The sequence below is a fragment of the Myxocyprinus asiaticus genome, chromosome 14, assembly GCF_019703515.2.
Source record: "Myxocyprinus asiaticus isolate MX2 ecotype Aquarium Trade chromosome 14, UBuf_Myxa_2, whole genome shotgun sequence".
In the NCBI taxonomy this organism is placed as follows: Eukaryota; Metazoa; Chordata; class Actinopteri; order Cypriniformes; family Catostomidae; genus Myxocyprinus; species Myxocyprinus asiaticus.
In genome coordinates this window covers 21,040,362-21,056,902 of record NC_059357.1, presented here as the reverse complement: position 1 = coordinate 21,056,902, position 16,541 = coordinate 21,040,362, and the positions used below count along the sequence as shown (strand labels likewise).

The 16,541-nt window shown below is 43.6% G+C and overlaps 2 protein-coding genes across 14 annotated transcripts in view; one reads left to right on the top strand and one right to left on the bottom strand.

Moving 5' to 3' along the window:
- Window positions 1-16,541, top strand: part of LOC127451348 (meiosis-specific coiled-coil domain-containing protein MEIOC-like) — a 73,454-nt gene that overhangs the window by 7,996 nt on the left and 48,917 nt on the right. The window lies entirely within an intron of this gene.
- The window catches only part of mylk5 (myosin, light chain kinase 5), a 68,374-nt gene that overhangs the window by 32,133 nt on the left and 19,700 nt on the right, over window positions 1-16,541 (bottom strand). The window contains exon 1 of one of the 12 annotated variants that reach the window (XM_051715973.1): window positions 6,181-6,540. The exons of 7 other annotated variants lie outside the window; for them this stretch is intronic. In XM_051715973.1, the coding sequence (XP_051571933.1) occupies window positions 6,181-6,333 (153 nt within the window). In that variant the 5' untranslated portion in view covers window positions 6,334-6,540. Of the gene's footprint in view, window positions 1-6,176; window positions 6,541-16,541 lie in introns of those variants that run through there. 4 more of the 12 variants (XM_051715961.1, XM_051715960.1, XM_051715968.1 and 1 more) reach the window with 4 other exon arrangements.

The window sequence follows — 16,541 nt, the reverse complement described above, 5'->3', positions numbered from 1 at the left end:
CACCCACGCGTCTCTTTGAAGAAATGGAACACCTGCGTCAATGGTTGAAGTCCCTTTGTGGAGTTCATCCAGCACTGAAAAGTTTTGCATGCAACATGTCCAGTGGAATGACAGCAGAAGCCACAATCATGAGCCCCAAAAACCTGTGAAATGTTCTCGCAGGGAGAACGCTTCCCACTCTGAACATCGCTAGACACCGGCAGAATGACAGAACGTGAGCTGGACACAAACGTGCCTGCATCCCACGAATCTAGCTCTACCTCTAGAAACAGAGTCTGTTGCCTTGGCAACAGGAAACTCTTGTCTAGGTTTACACACAGCCCTAGACTGCTCAGATGGCTGAGAATAACGTCTCGATTTTGGGCAGCCAAAGTCTCTGTGAGGGCTAGCACCAACCAGTCGTTGTGATAATTCAAAACGCGGATGCCCTGAAGCCTCAAGGGCTTTAAATCCGCATCCATGCATTTTGTAAAAGTGCGTGGTGCCAGTGCAGGTCTAAACGGAAGGACACATAATTGATATGCTATGCCGAAAGTGAATCTGAGAAAGCACCTGTGCTTCGGCGCAATCTGAATATGGAAATAAGCGTTCTTCAAATCTATTGTCACAAAGCAGTCCCCCAGCTGCACTTGTGACATTATTTGCTTCTGCGTCATTTTAATTTAATTTTTTTATCAAAGAAACTCATTTTAATTGTGTGGAACCAATGTCCACGACTGAATTAATTTAAACCAATGAATTTTTTTTTTCAGTGTAGAAAGTGTACAAATTGTGTTACTGGCAGGTACCAGTACAGGAAGCAGAGAATACAAAACACTTAAGGCTTGAAATGAATTTAGTTTTCTGTATTAAAATCGACCTAGTCAACATGCTTCTATATACAGTAGGTTACATTTACTGTAGATGAGTGCCTGATCGCTACTGTGCTTATGCATATACAGAGGTTCCAAAAAGTATCTGGACACTTTTGGGCACTTAATACAAAATATGAAACCAAGACTGTAAAATAAATAATTAAATAAATAATAATAATAAAAAAATAAATAAAAAATAAATATGCTACAGATTGTCTCAGAATTAAATTCATTTTGCTATTATTGCAATTAATTTTAATCAACTGACCATAAGTCGATTTTAGTGGATATGTGAAGTCAGTTCCCCTCAAGTTCACAGGTGACCTAGCAGAGTAACCACAGGTGTAGTTCATCACATTAACTATGGGTAATTTCCAAAAGTTTAAACCCCAGAAAGTGTATAAATACGTTTTGTCATAATTCTGAACAATATATCTATTTTTTTTATAATTTGAAACCAAACAAACTTCTTTGTGTGAAGTGTCTTCCATGAAAAGTGTTCTATATTTCTTTAAAATAATTGCTACTTGGTTTGATATTTTGCTATAATGCAAAGACATTCAAGCATTTTTTTAGTGTGATGCAAATTCCAAATACTTTTCTGGGCTACTGCTTGTCCCTAACAATAACAAGTTAATCATAGACCTAGATAACAGGAAACTATTTTCTGTGCATCTAAAAAATCAACAAGTTGAATTTAGTGTCTTGTCATTGTGTTGTGAAATCACACAGGAAGAAACAAGGCTAATCTATAAAAGATGCAACTGTCATGATGTGTTTCAGTAAATAGCAGCTAAACTCTGACACATCTCTCAACATCACATCTTTTCTCAAACACCAGTGCTTATCTTAAATGACACTAAAGAATGACAAAAATGAACCAACAGAAAGTACAACTAACAAAGAATATTGAAACTCAAAAGAGCAGATTCAAAGTAGACCAATAACTGTGATGTCATCTGAGAGTGCTCAAACATTTCTATTTAAAAATGCTGCCACTCACTTTTATACTAGGCCTTGTGTGGAGCTTTATATAATATAATTAACCTCTGAATAAGTGTATGGGTGCAACATGTATTTGAACATAGTGGCATTATTGTGACGGGCTTTCATTGTTTGTTTTTTATTTTATTTTTTTATTTATTTATTTTTTCATTTGTCACGGTTGCTGGGGTTTCCAGGGCATGTTTATGTACAGTTGCATTACGATTCCTCATCTACATTTCTACCTGAGAAATTCATGAATTTCTTTAGTTTCATTTAGCCAAACGTGTATCTACAATAAAGGGAACAAGTCATTCTAGTCCCATTGCTTTCCTAACATTTTTTTCTCACTGACCTGGCCTAATGTAGCCCTTGCAAATGTAATCCTTGTTTGCTCATGCAAACCACTATTCACTGGTTGTTATAGCAACACACTGCGTGAAAAAGGGAGAGGGTGACTCCAATGTAAATCCACCTTACTGAAGAGAAAAAAACGAAATGATTTTAGTCTCACTGTCATGTGGTGGTTGATTTGATATGGAAGGACTTGACATTTTGTAGTAACTGCTGAAACAGAGTTCAGAGGAGAGCACTACTAACAAACACACACTTTCCCACACAAACCCGGGACATGAACGACAAAACACAAGTTTAATTTAGCGAGGAAGGAATTTCCTGCCAATAGTGACCTCTCTTCTAGTCAGTAATTTGCATCCTGAGACAGCTAAGATACAATGGGTCCATAAGCCTGAGACCACATCAAAAAATTAAGTTTGTTTTATTTAAACCTGGAAATACTCAGAAAGTTGTAGGATTCTGAAACATTTAAAATTAAGAAGGTATGGTATAAAATGATGAAGACATATTTAAGGTTCTGCACTATTTCTAAGTCACTCATCAAAGCAATATTTGTGAAACAAGATGCTCTTTGAATCATTCTCAAATCATGCTTGGATAAACATCAATGGGTCACCAGGTTTTGCACAAACTTGTGAAGTGCACCACCTCGAGTAGGCTACATGCTGTCATTAAATTAAAAAGGAGACATTGCAAATACTAAGAAATTCTGAAATTCATGTAAATGTTTACATTTCACTAAAATTATTATGCTAACAATGTAATTTAATGAATAAAAATCACCGCGGGAGTTTTCTATGTTTATTCTGGTGAGTGTTTATATCACGCCAAACGCATGCATGTGTGCCGCGCTGCAACAGCTGGCTGATCAGATCACAGACATGGAACAACAATACCTGGACTCAGTTATTATTATTCTTGGGGATTTTAACAAAGCAAACCTCACACATGAACTGCCCAAATACAAACAGCATATTACATGCCCCACCAGAGACAGTAATATACTGGATCATTGCTACAAAACAATAAAGGATGCATACAGCTCTGTCCCTAGAGCAGCTCTGGGACTCTCTGATCACTGTCTGGTTCATCTTCTTCCAACCTACAGACAGAAACTAAAATCAGCCTGTAGTAAAGACTGTAAAGAGATGGAACAATGAAGCAGAGCTGGAACTACAAGCCTGCTTTGTCTGCACTGATTGGAATGATTTTGAGGCTGCAGCCACCGACCTGGATGAGTTCACAGATACTGTGACATCATATATCAGTTTCTGTGAGGATATATACATTCCTACAAGGACTTATTTAACATTCAACAACGACAAACCATGGTTTACAGCAGAACTCAGGCAGCTTCGTCAGGCCAAAGAGGATGTATACAGAGTTGGGGATAAAGTCTTATACAACCAAGCCAGGAACACACTGAATAAGGAAATCAGAGTGGCTAAAAGAAGATACTCTGAGAAGCTGAAAAACAAGTTTTCAGCTAACGACCCTGCATCAGTGTGGAGTGGCATGAAACAACTTACGAATTACAGGACTCCTGCCACCAACCCTGTGGTGGACCAACAACTGGCTGATGACCTGAAAGTGTTCTACAGTAGATTTGAAAGGCCCAATCTCACACCCCACACCCGCTCTGACCTTCACTTCACACAACCCCCCTCCTCCCCCTCCTGCTACTCAACCTGCACTTAAGATCTGTGAAAAGGAAGTGTGCCATGTCTTCCGAAAACAAAAGACAAGGAAAGCACAGGGCCCAGATGGTGTTTCGCCCATGTGTCTTAGATCCTGTGCTAACCAGCTGGCCCCCATATTCACAGTGATTTTCAATAGATCACTGGAGCAGTGTGAAGTCCCGTGCTGCTTCAAATGTTCAATCATCATTCCTGTCCCAAAGAAACCAAAATCACAGGACTTAATGACTACAGACCTGTCGCCCTGACGTCTGTGCTCATGAAATCATCTGAGAGACTGGTGTTGGCCCACCTGAAGGACATCACTGGACCCTTTCTAGATCCCCTTCAATTTGCTTATTGAGCAATCAGGTCTGTGGAGGATGCAGTCAACATGGGATTGCATTATATCCTGCAGCATCTGGACAGACCAGGGATATATGCAAGGATCCTTTTTGTGGACTTCAGTTCGGCTTTCAACACCATCATCCCAGCTATACTCCTGACTAAACTACACCAGCTTTTCTGATGGACAGGCAGCAGCTTGTGAGACAGGGGAAATTCACTCCCAGCACCTGTACAATCAGCACTGGTGCCCCCCAGGGATGTGTGCTCTTTCCACTACTCTTCTCCTTCACCAGGCATCCCTCTGTCAAGCTCCTGAAGTTTGCAGATGACACCATTGTCATTGGCCTCATCCGAGATGATGATGAGTCTGCATACAGAAGGGAGGTGGAACAGCTGGCCGTCTGGTGCAGTCATAACAGCCTGGAGCTGAACACACTCAAAACGGTGGAGATGATTGTGGACTTTAGGAGGAACATCCCGACACTGATCCCGCTCACCATTCTAAACAGCACTGTGGCAGCAGTGGAGTCATTCAGGTTCCTGGGCACTACCATCTCACAGGACCTGAAGTGGGAGACCCACATTGACTCCATTGTGAAAAAGGCCCAGCAGAGGTTGTACTTCCTTCACCAGTTGAGGAAGTTCAACCTGTCACAGGTGCTGCTGATACAGTTCTACTCAGCAGAAATTGAGTCTGTCCTCTGTACTTCAAAAACTCTCTAGTTTGGTTCAGCTACGAAATCGGATATCAGAAAACTACAAAGGACAGTTTGGACTGCTGAGAGAATTATTGGTTGCCCCCTGCACTCCCTTCAAGAACTGTACACTTCCAGAGTGAGGAAAAAGGCTGGAAAAATCACTCTGGACTTTTTGAACTGTTGCCTTCTGGCCGATGCTTCAGAGCTCTGAGCACCAGAACCGTCAGGCACAGGAACAGTTTTTTCCCTCAGGCTATCCATCTCATGAACAGTTAAAACTGCCCCATTGAACAATTATTATGTGCAATTCACCGTCTAGTCTTTTTATATTTATCCAGTACATCCAACCTCTTCTGCCATTACATTCCCTTACACTGTATATAAGAGATTTGTATTTAGTTTTGCACTACGTATGTGTGTATGTATGTATGTATGTATGTGTGTGTCTGTGTGTGTATATGTGTATATATGTATGTGTTTATATGAATGTGTGTATGTATATGTGTATGTATGTGTATGTATGTATATATATAAATATATATATGTGTGTATACAGTATGTCTTATTGTGTATTCTGTATATACTTTATTTTCTATTCAAATTGTTTTTATTTTTTTATTTTTTTTAATTCTTTTTTTTAATTCAATTTGTAGTTATTTTTTATTATTATCTATGTCTTGTTACTGTTTTGTATTGTTGTGCACTGGAAGCTCCTGTCACCAAGACAAATTCCTTGTATATGTAAGCATACTTGGCAATAAAGCTGATTCTGATTCTGATTATCAAAAATCATTGCAGTGACTTGCCCATTCAATAAGTCAAACAAGTCCATTCAGACAAAACAATGTAAACAAAACCCGGGGAATTCACAGATTAGGATGGACAGAATTTCCTCCATCTAAATTTGAGTGACAGTTCTTGTGTGCAATTTGCAACACAAGAACCTCTGTCATCTGAGCTTATAATCAAATACAGAGAAAATGAAAACAGTGTGCCTGTCAATCTCTGGTGATTTCTCAATGAAACTCTGGTTAATAACATGACGATTCCTGAGAGGGCTTGTCTTTAAAACAGTATACTTCCTCCAAAGATCATGCAACTAACCACAACCTCAACAGGTTTTTAAAAGGAAACATCCAACCCCCCACCCCCCACCCCCCATATAGACTTATAGGCTCTTGCACATATGCAAATTCTGACACAAAAACACACGTGTAAGCAAAATCACTTGTGTAGATGCAAGACGCTTCCAGACTTGCCTACATTAGATGTCTCTTCACTCTTCTTCACGGCAGGGGTGATTGTGGTTTTGTGTACAGGTCGGGTCCCTTGTCCATTGGCCCCCTTGGACTGGGAGCCTGACAGCTGCATCCTGAAAGTGGACACGTAACGTGTCTTCCCTTCACTAATACTCATTTCTTCTGTCACTGTTGAGTAGAGTTTCAAAATATCCAACTCATTTCTCAGACTTCTTATCAGACAGCTCCCTTTTTCCTTTGTCACAAGTCTCTCGTTACGCACACATGTCCTCTGTCCTCTCTCGTTCTATTCTGCTCTGCTTCTCCTTAGATTGTGTGAATCTGACTCCACCCCATGCTGTTTTTTTTTTGTTTTTTTTTTACCCCAGTCACTTAAGCCCTGGCTACCTCGTTCATTCTGTCTGCTGAATGCTGTCCTCTCTCTGGGTTTCTCTCAGCACCTCCTAAGACCAACCCGCAAGAATCACACCATTTCACCTTCTATCTTTGCCACAGTTTCTTTTTTTTTTTTTCACACAGCACTGCTGTGACTATGATAGAGGGAGATAGAAACTTGAGAGAAACAGAGAGTAATAATGAAAGAGAGAGAATTTTAAAGTATTCATGCTTTGGGAATGTGAACTTTAGTATTTCATGTCAATGAAGTATATTGGAATATGTTTGTGAGAGAGGAAAAGAAAGATACAAACAGAACAGTGAATATAAATTGAGCCAAAGGTCAGGCATTTCCCCTTCCCTCTCCCACTGTGATTGCTGTCATGTTTTCAGCTGTACTTTGGTTGTATGTTTGTTTGTCAATGTATCCTCTCAAGATAAATGTCTGTGATTCATTGTATCTTTATAATCAATGGAGATTCAAAGGAGAATCTGTCTCATTGAGCCTGCAAGTTTACGTGGAACATGTACATGAATGTACTTTTGGTTATTTGGCATCATAATTACAGGTGAGTTCATTAATAGAATAGATCTGGAAATAGTTCAAATGATCAGTTGTATGTACACAAAAAAATAAATAAAAAAATCAAATAAATAGTAACCGGCAATAATCTTTTTGACTAACCAATAAAAATTACATTAGTTTGGTGCAATTTGTCAGGTTGATTTAGATGGTGTAACAATGCTCACAGTTAGGAAAAAGGAGGACGCGGGAGACGGCGAATCCAACTCAAACGGTCTGTTTATTTTTACACTCAAAATTTACACTTTTCAGATGGACACACTTCAAAACACGCTTTTCAGCAGACACAAATTAACACAGTGTCTTTCAGCTTGTATCTTATAACTCTCATCCATCTCACTGGCTATGGATGCTCTTAAAGCCAATCTCCACTCTCACTGCAATGACAAACAGTTGTATGAGACAATCATTGCCAGGTGATGATCCTTACCATTCTCATCTACTGATCTCGCTCTCCATTCACAAACCGGCGCTCAACCACACCCCCACCACCACCTCCATTGCCCGACTCAGGCCGGGGAGCCATCTGGCCTACCCAGTACCCCCCCCCCCCACTCATTTCTGTAGAGAAAGTCCGCAAAAGCCATCTGTGTCCCCGGTCTGTGGACCACCTTGAACTTAAAAGGCTGAAGAGCCAGATATTAATGGGTGATCCACGCGTTGGTTTCCTTCATGCGATGGAGCCACTGGAGCAGGGTGTGCAGAGGGTGACAGCCAGTCCCAGGAGGTAGTACCAAAGGGTGAGGACCACCCACTTGATGGCCAGGCACTCTCTCAATGGTGCTGTACATCAGCTGGAAGCTTTTGGCGAGAGAGGTGAGGTACAGCACCATTGAGAGAGTGCCTGGCGCTCCTCCCCTCCACTACCTGGGACAACATGGCTCCCAACCCCCTGTCCGACACGTTGGCCTGTACAACAAAAGGGAGAGAAAAATCAGGAGCATGTAACAATGGCCCACCACAAAGTGCAGCTTTCACCGGCATAAAAGCCTGTTGGTACGGCTCCGACCACTGGACCGGGTCTGGGGCTCCCTTTTTAGTGAGATCAGTCACCGGGCTGGTGACATCCAAATAATTAGGCACAAACCTCCTATAATAGCCAGCCAGCCCCAGGAACTGTCTCACCTCCTTTTTGGTCTTGGGTTTCAGGCATGCCGCAACCACTGCGGTCTTATCAATTTGGGGGTGCACCACTCTGTGACCCAAGTGGAACCACAGATAGCATACCTCCACCCATCCAATTGCACACTTCTTGGGGTTTGCCGTGAGTCCTGCCCATTGTTGCGACCTCAGAACCACCCCCAGATGCTGCATATGGTGCTGTATATGGCACTGCCAATCATTACTGTATATAATGATGTCATCCATATAGGCAGCGGCATACGCAGAGCGCGGCCTGAGGACTCTGTCCATAAGGTGCTGAAATGCAGCCAGGGCTCCAAACAAACCGAATGGAAGGGTCACAAATTAGTGTAAGCCAAACAGTGTGGAGAAAGCCGTTTTCTCACGGGACATTGGTGTTAATGGGATCTGCCAATAACACTTGTGTTGAATAAAAGTGAGCTGCACCCAACCGATCGAGCAGTTCGTCAATACGAGGCATAGGATATGCATCAAATTTAGACACTGCATTGACCTTTCTATAATCCACACAGAACCGCTTGGTTGGAGTTGTCGCTCTTCGGAACCAGCACCACCGGGCTGGCCCAGTCACTGTGGGATTCTTCTATTACCCCCATATCTAGCATGGCCTTTAATTCTTCTCGAACCACTTTTTTTTTTGTGCTCGAATAATCAGTAGGGCTGACTGTGTACCATTACCCCTTGGGTTGTTTCGATATGGTGTTTTATGAGGTTCGTACGGCCGGGAAGGGGCAAGAACATGTTTGAGAATTCTCTTTGCAACCGGGCCATGTCCATGATTTGCGATGGTGAGAGGTGGTCTCCACAATTGACCGGGGTTCCGCGATTGGCTTTTAATTTGCACCTGGCCTGAGCTCCTCCCTCTCCTGTACCACCATTGCCAAAGCCATGGGGACCACCTCCCTCCATGGTTTTAAGAGGTTGAGGTGGTAAATCTGATGTGCTCCTCCCCATCCATATGTTTAACCTCATAATCGACTTCCCCGACTTGCCGTGTGACCTCAAAGGGCCCTTGCCACTTTATGAGCAATTTAGAGCTTGATGTGGGTAGTAATACAAGGACTTTCTCACTGTGTAAACTCCAGTAGAAGAGCTCGCCTGTTATACAGCAGGGTCTGACGTTGTTTAGCCTGTAGCAAATTCTCCTGTGATAGTTGCCCCAATGTGTGGAGTTTTGCTCTCAAGTCAAGAATGTATTGAATTTTGTTTTTGCTGCACACAACACTACGTGCTGAGATGTTGCACAAAGGCACTGCTTCCGGATATCACGTTGCGTAGTCCGTCAGAACCAACACAAAGCAATGCCCGCGTACCGTCCACTCTAATGGCCTAATGAGGTCCATACCAATTCTATCGAAGGGGACCTCAATCAAAGGAAGCGGGTGCAAAAGTGCTCTTGGTGTGGTCGGCGGATTCACCAGCTGACATTCACGGCATGCCGCACACCATCTGCGAATATCTCCATGAATGCCTGGCCAATTGAAACGAGCCATTAGACGCTTCAGTGTCTTTTCGTGCTTTAAGTGACCCTCCATCAGATTATAATGAGCCGTCTGGTTCTTCGGTATCAATAACTGGGTCGTATCTTCCTTTGTCTGTGCATCCTGCGTCATTCGATACAACCGGTCATTTAAAATATAAAAGTACAGATGGGCGAGTGCAATGTCTGGCTGAAGATGGAGACCATCAATCACCTGGTCGAAGGCGTGCCTAAGAGTCTCATCTCATGTCTGCTCCAGAGGGAAATCCCCTGCGGGAAATCCTCTAAGGGCTGGGGAAGCCGAGACTTCCCCCTCCCTTATGTCATTCTGATGTGGAACTGATATAGACGGCCCCAGCTCCGCCTCCCCAGCCAGCGCATCACAAATCCCACACTGAAATGCTCTGTTATATGGGTGAGGTGTGAACCGCAGCCTCGACACTATGCTTTTGTCCCTGAAATTGAATCGTCACGGTCACTACAGGATAATCGTGGATATCCCCATTCACACACCTTACCTTCACCTCGTGACTAGCACCCAAAGCCTCATCTTGAACCAGGCATTGATGGATGGAGGTTTGGCTGCATCCCAAATCCACCAAGGGCTGGTATGTACCCCCCTTGATACTCAAAGTATGCGGTACATCCCAGCTCGATCCTGGGTTTTGGCACCAGTGTTCACAGTTAGGAAGCAGGAGACGGCAAATCCAACCTAATTATTTTTACACTCAAAATTCACGCTTTTCAGTGGACACACTTCAAAATACGCTTTTCAGCAGACACAAATTAACACAGTGTCTTTCAACTTGTGTCTCAAAACTCTTTCCATCTCACTGGCATCTGGCTCGCTCTTAAAGCACGTCTCCACTCTCACTGCAATGACAAACAGCTAGAGACAATCATTGCCAGGTGATGATCCTTACCGTTCTCATCTCCTGATCTCGCTCTCCATTCACAAACCGGTGCTCAACCACGCCCCCTCCACCACAGATGAATTAAATAACACTTTTGAGTTGAATAAAAACCAGTTAATTTAAATGTTACTATGAAGCAAATTTCTTTGTTAACTGATGAAGCAGCTTAATGTGGTAACACCTAATTTAAAACTGGTTTGATTCAAGTCAAAAATCTTCTAATTTATTAAAAATTGCAGGTTACTACTTTGTACAGTGTAGTTGTAACACTGATGGCATGTTGGACTGAAGAATTCTGGGATGCTAAAAAATAAGGTGTCAATTTTTATATAAAGAGCAGGAATTGCATTTTTGTTAACAAAACATTTTGAAAAGAATGCAATAAAAAATTATGAATGTGCAAATATGACAGGAAAGCTGCACACAACTGTGTCTTTTTGTGAGTGTGTGTGTGTGTGTGTGTGTGTGTGTGTGTGTGTGGGCAGGTTTAAGTGGTTTACGAAGACATTTCTTTAGGTTACAGACAGGTAATTACAAGGGTATTATGCTATAAATGTGGTTTATGAGGACATTTCTAGTGTCCCCATAATTCAAATCACTTAAAAAAAAAACATATTAAATGATGTTTTATTGAAAAAGTTTTTTGTGAGGGTTAGGTTTAGGGGTAGGGTTGGGGTTGGGGTTAGGGGATAGAATCCATAGTTTGTACAGTATAAAAATAATTATGCCTATGGAGAGTCCTCATAATGATATTTGCACCAACGTGTGTGTGTGTGTGTGTGTGTGTGTGTGTGTGTGTGTGTGCAGTTGTGTGCGATGAGGAGCTGTTTGCTTTGGACATGCCAGTCGAAAGAGATACCCAAACATCCAACTAAAGATCTTGAATATTGAAACTGGCTCAGGCAGAATCAATAATGCAGAAAAACACAATTACTGTATGTGTCATTCAGTTAAAAGACAAAAAAAGATACTAATAAATTTAGTTTAAATTTCAGAAAAATTAAGGTTTGGTAACTATTTAAGGAGGTACAGTACAATTAGCCCATCAATGGATTCATTAACAACACATACTGTATGTCTGTTAATGTTGTTATGGTTGGAATGTGGACAGGAAGGTCCTGGAAAAACAAGTCATGAATGACTGGAAACAAAAAACAAAGCAGCTGGTGCCGACAAATAAACATTTCACTCCTAAATGACAGTTGGAGGAGAATTTCCTTGAAAGTAGGTTTCTAGAATGTGGTAAGGTTGAAGAAGTAGTAAAACCTTAAAAATAATTAAGCTTTCTTCTCCAAAAGTGAATAATTTAATACAGTAAGTGCAAATAATTAAATAACAACATCATAATAATCAATATTATCATTACAAAAAATCCTGGAAACAATGTAACACTGGAACACACATAATATATTAATGTACCAAAATTAACTGATTAACTGAATTTTTCTTGACGTGTACACTAAATGCGTGCTAATAAAGATAAAGGACTTCAACTGTACAGTTGTCTTTACCCAAAACTAACAATCAGAAAATATATTACACTAAATTGAAGTTTGCACACTCTAGTGGAAAAAATTAGGAATGACATAGAAAAACCTTCACAATGTGTGCTTACATTAAATCGAACTTCAATAGTTCAAAGTCATTGTAAGAAGGAAACAAGATAACCTAAAGTATAATGATATATGCTAACTGGTCCAAAATATTAAGGGAATTGTATTGTATAAAAATGAATGAAAAAGCTTTGTCATGGGGTGTCAGTCAAAGGAATATTTTCTTAAAAAAAATAAAAATAAATCTGGGTTACAGTGAGACACTTACAATGGAAGTGAATGGGGCCAATCTGTAAATGTTAAAATACTCAGTTTTCAAAAGTTTAGCCACAAGACATAAACAATATGTGTGTTAACACGATTTTAGTGTGATTAAAAAGACTGTCGATTATTTAAATAACTTACAGCTCAAATAATACACAACTTTTAACAGAACAGTATTATTGTAAGTGCTTTTATAAAATTTTAAGCTTCCAAAAATTGGCCCCATTCACTTCCATTGTAACTCCCTCACTGTAACTTCGATCTTTGCCTTTTTTAAAGAAAAGTAGGGACAAGTCAAAATAATTTTTTGTGGTAATCAACAATATGCCACAAATGCTGTCAATTGATCTTAACTTGCATTGAACCCAGAATATTCCTTTAATGACACATTTCACACAAAAACATTCTGTCAATTTACTCACCTTCTTATTTGTTCCAAACCTGTATGATTTTCCTTCTTCCTTGGAACACTGAAACTTTTCTCATAGTACTTATTAACGAGCAATGGATGTCAAGATTTTCACTGAAAAATGACTTTCAGGTCGTTTCTCACCAAAATCTATCATTTGCCTAGGGAAGTCTTGCAAGGAGTCACAAGGACTACTTTTATGTTACTTTTGTGCCCTTTTTCAAACTTTAAAGTGAAATATTATCTACTGCCATTGTATTGAAAAGACAGACCGAAATATTCATTATAAAATTCTCCTTATGTGTTCCGCTTAAGAAAGAAAGTAATACAATTTGAAAAGACATTAGGGTGAGTAAATTATGACAGAATTGTACTATCCTTTTAAGACCATCTAAGATATTATATTTTTTGTGTATTTATATGTATGTGACGATTTGATACCGCTCGCCAGATTGTCACACATATAAATACACACAAAATATCATATCAAGGCATGTAGCCAGATGATCAAAGACTTTGTGCTTATGCATGTGTGTGGATGTGTGCAATTTTTATTCTCTGCAGCTCTGAGTCTCTATCCCTCTTTTTACAGTGTTTGTCCATTGTCCAAGAATCAGACCTGTGCTGTTCAGTCTAACATAGGGACCCAATTGTGGGGATTACCCGGATTAAAACTCAGTACTCTGATGTTGAGTTCACATGCCAGTATAACCATATAACATACACCTGCTTCCTTGTCATTGTTGTGGGCATCATTGTCTCTCTTGTAGCTTTTATTGACTTTGTAGCTGCATGGGCTGAAAATCTAAATTAAGTGGTTTGTTCCTTTGCAGGGCTCTTGTTTGCACATTTTAAAAGGGGAAACAAATCTATCTGAATTTGTATATGGGATGGAATGTAACATGTCTAATGATTCATGATTTTGCTTGTGAAGTCCACTTGGAGACATGACAAACAGTTATTTTATTTAAGCTCATCAGTGTAAACCTAGTCAGTGATTCCCTATCTGTCACTCACTCGACGTTGGTGTCGATGTAGTGACACTAGGGGTCACTCTTGGGAGCCCGAGACACCTCTGGTCTTTGATAAAAGGCCAATGAAAATTGGCGAGTGGTATTTGCATGCCACTCCCCCGAACATACGGGTATAAAAGGAGCTGGTATCCAACCACTCATTCAGATTTTCTCTTCGGAGCCGAACGGTCATGCTCGCTGAGCTGAATACTACTGTTCATTCACCTGCTGGATCTGACGGCGCATTTCAGCGGCTTCTCCCTCCTCTGCACTGGTGCACTGCAGAGAACGCCCCTGGGCGCTTCGGCAGAAAAACTAGAGAGTATATTTTCTGAAAGAGCATTTTTCCCCTCTAAAAGAGTATATATTTCTCTAAAAGAGCGCACACACGGAACGTCTTTTTAAAGACGCGTCTTTTTAAAGATGCTTTTCCGATTGTGTGTTATTCCTGGTTGTGCTCGTTATCTCTCGCCTTCTAACGGTCACGATCACTGTCTTTCGTGTCTGGGCACTGCTCACGCGGAGACAGCGTTCGTGGATGGTCACGTTCTCATTGCGAGAATATGTCCATGGCAACGTTGCGGTCGCGGCTCGCCTTCGTAAGAAAGCGAGCCACCCCAGAGGCTCCCGCCTCGGTCCTTTTACCCACGGGTTTGAGGCCAGCGCGGCTAGCACTGGGGGCGATTTGGGGACCCCAATGGGACCGCCTCCGCCGGGTATCCCCCCGCGGACCTCCCATTCCCCAGCACGCTCGTCTGCCCCGATCGGGCTTCCGGGTGAGTCCGCCGGCTCGTCTCACGGCGAGTTCGACCTCTTATTCGGAGCCCGCGAAAGTGATGAGCTCTCGAGCGCAGCATTGGAGAGCGGGCTCGTCCAGTCGGAAGCCTCAGCTGGGCTCCTCCCTTCGGGGTCGATCGCCCAGTCACAGGCTGACGCGGAGATGACGACATGCTTTCCCGGACAGCCGCGAGCGTCGGTTAGAGTGGATTTCACCGCTCTTCCCTGAACCCTCGCGGCTCTGTGATTGGTTCGTGGGCTCGCGGCGCCGCTCAAAGCCACGCCCCGCCCCTTTCCTTTCTTCCCGGAAGTGCATGAAGAGCTGACAAGGTCACGGGAGGCACCTTTTACTGCCCGGTCCCGATCTTTTCAGCTTCCCCGCTCTCACTACCCTCGATGGTGGGGCAGCCAAGGGTTATTCGGCAATCCCCCGGTGGATAAAGGCGCTCGCGGTGCACCTATGCCCACAGAGCGCAGCCACCTGGTGTGGGTGCCCAAAGCCCCCGTCCAAGGCCTGTAGGTTTACGTCATCTCTGACGGTCAAAGCCTACGGCGCTGCTGGACAAGCCGCCTCCGCCCTGCACGCCATGGCTCTCCTGCAAGTCCGCCAAGGCGCTAAAGGAACTGCACGAGGGTAGTTCTGCCCCGGGATTGATGCAGGAACTGCGTTCGGCGACCGACCTCGCTCTCCGAGCGACGGAGGTCACAGCGCGGTCTCTCGGGCGGACGATGGCCACACTAGTGGTCCAGGAGCGCCACCTTTGGCTCAACCTGGTCGAGATGGGTGAGGCCGACAGGACACGATTCCTTGCTGCCCCCATTTCCCAGGCGGGCCTATTCGGTGACACCGTCGAGGACTTTGCCCAGCAGTTCTCGATGGTAGAGCAGTAGATGGATGCTAGCCGGCTTATCTTGCTCCGGCCCGGCCCCGGCGTGGAGCCCACCGCAGGAAGCCGATGCCACCCGTCTCACAGCCGGCACCGAAGAACCCACGGAGGTCTTCGAAGCGCCCCTGAGACGGGCGACCCAGGGACAACGGAACCCGCTGCTCTGGAGCTGGTAAGCAGATCTTCATCTTTTTGTTATCTTTTGCATTTAATTGCGCTGCATGCCTAAGTGGCTGCAGTACTCAAGAGCTCCGCAAGAGTGGTTTCCTTGTTCCCTGGGTCACATATCCGGTGTGTACGGCTGGCATCACGACCACAGTCCACCACTCCATTTAGCAGGTTGGCGCTCCAGCGGCGGTCTCCCGCCCGAGCGCCCAGCTGTGGCACAAATCCGCCCCCGATGTGACAGTCTCCACGGGTCATGAGGACAGGCCTCTTCCTCCCCCGTCCCAGGCTGTTCCGGGGGTGGTCACAAGGAGCCAGGTAAGTGCTTCGATGTCCTCGGACTCAGCACGGCCACGATGTGGTGTGGCACCTCGAGCTCCACCCCGCTGCGAGGCCCCACCCGCCGGTACATCCAATGACGTTGTCCCTTTGGTCCCCCATGCGCGGAACTTGGACGCATGGCTTGCGCTTTCCAGTCCGTCAGGAGGGCTGGTCCGGACCGTCCGACTCGGCTGCGCGATTCACTTCGCCGGGCATCCGCCCAGGTCCAGCGGTGTCCACTTCACCTTGGTGAAAGTCGGAAACGCTGCTACCTTGCGTGGAGATTGCTACCCTCCTACGGAAGGACGCGATAGAACCTGTCCCTCCAGCCGAGATGAAGAAGGGGTTTTACAGCCCCTACTTCATTGTACCGAAAAGAGGCGGTGGGTTGCGGCCAATCTTGGACCTGCAAGTACTGAACCGGGCCTTACACAGACTCCCGTTCAAGATGCTGACGCAAAGACGCATTCTAGCGAGCGTC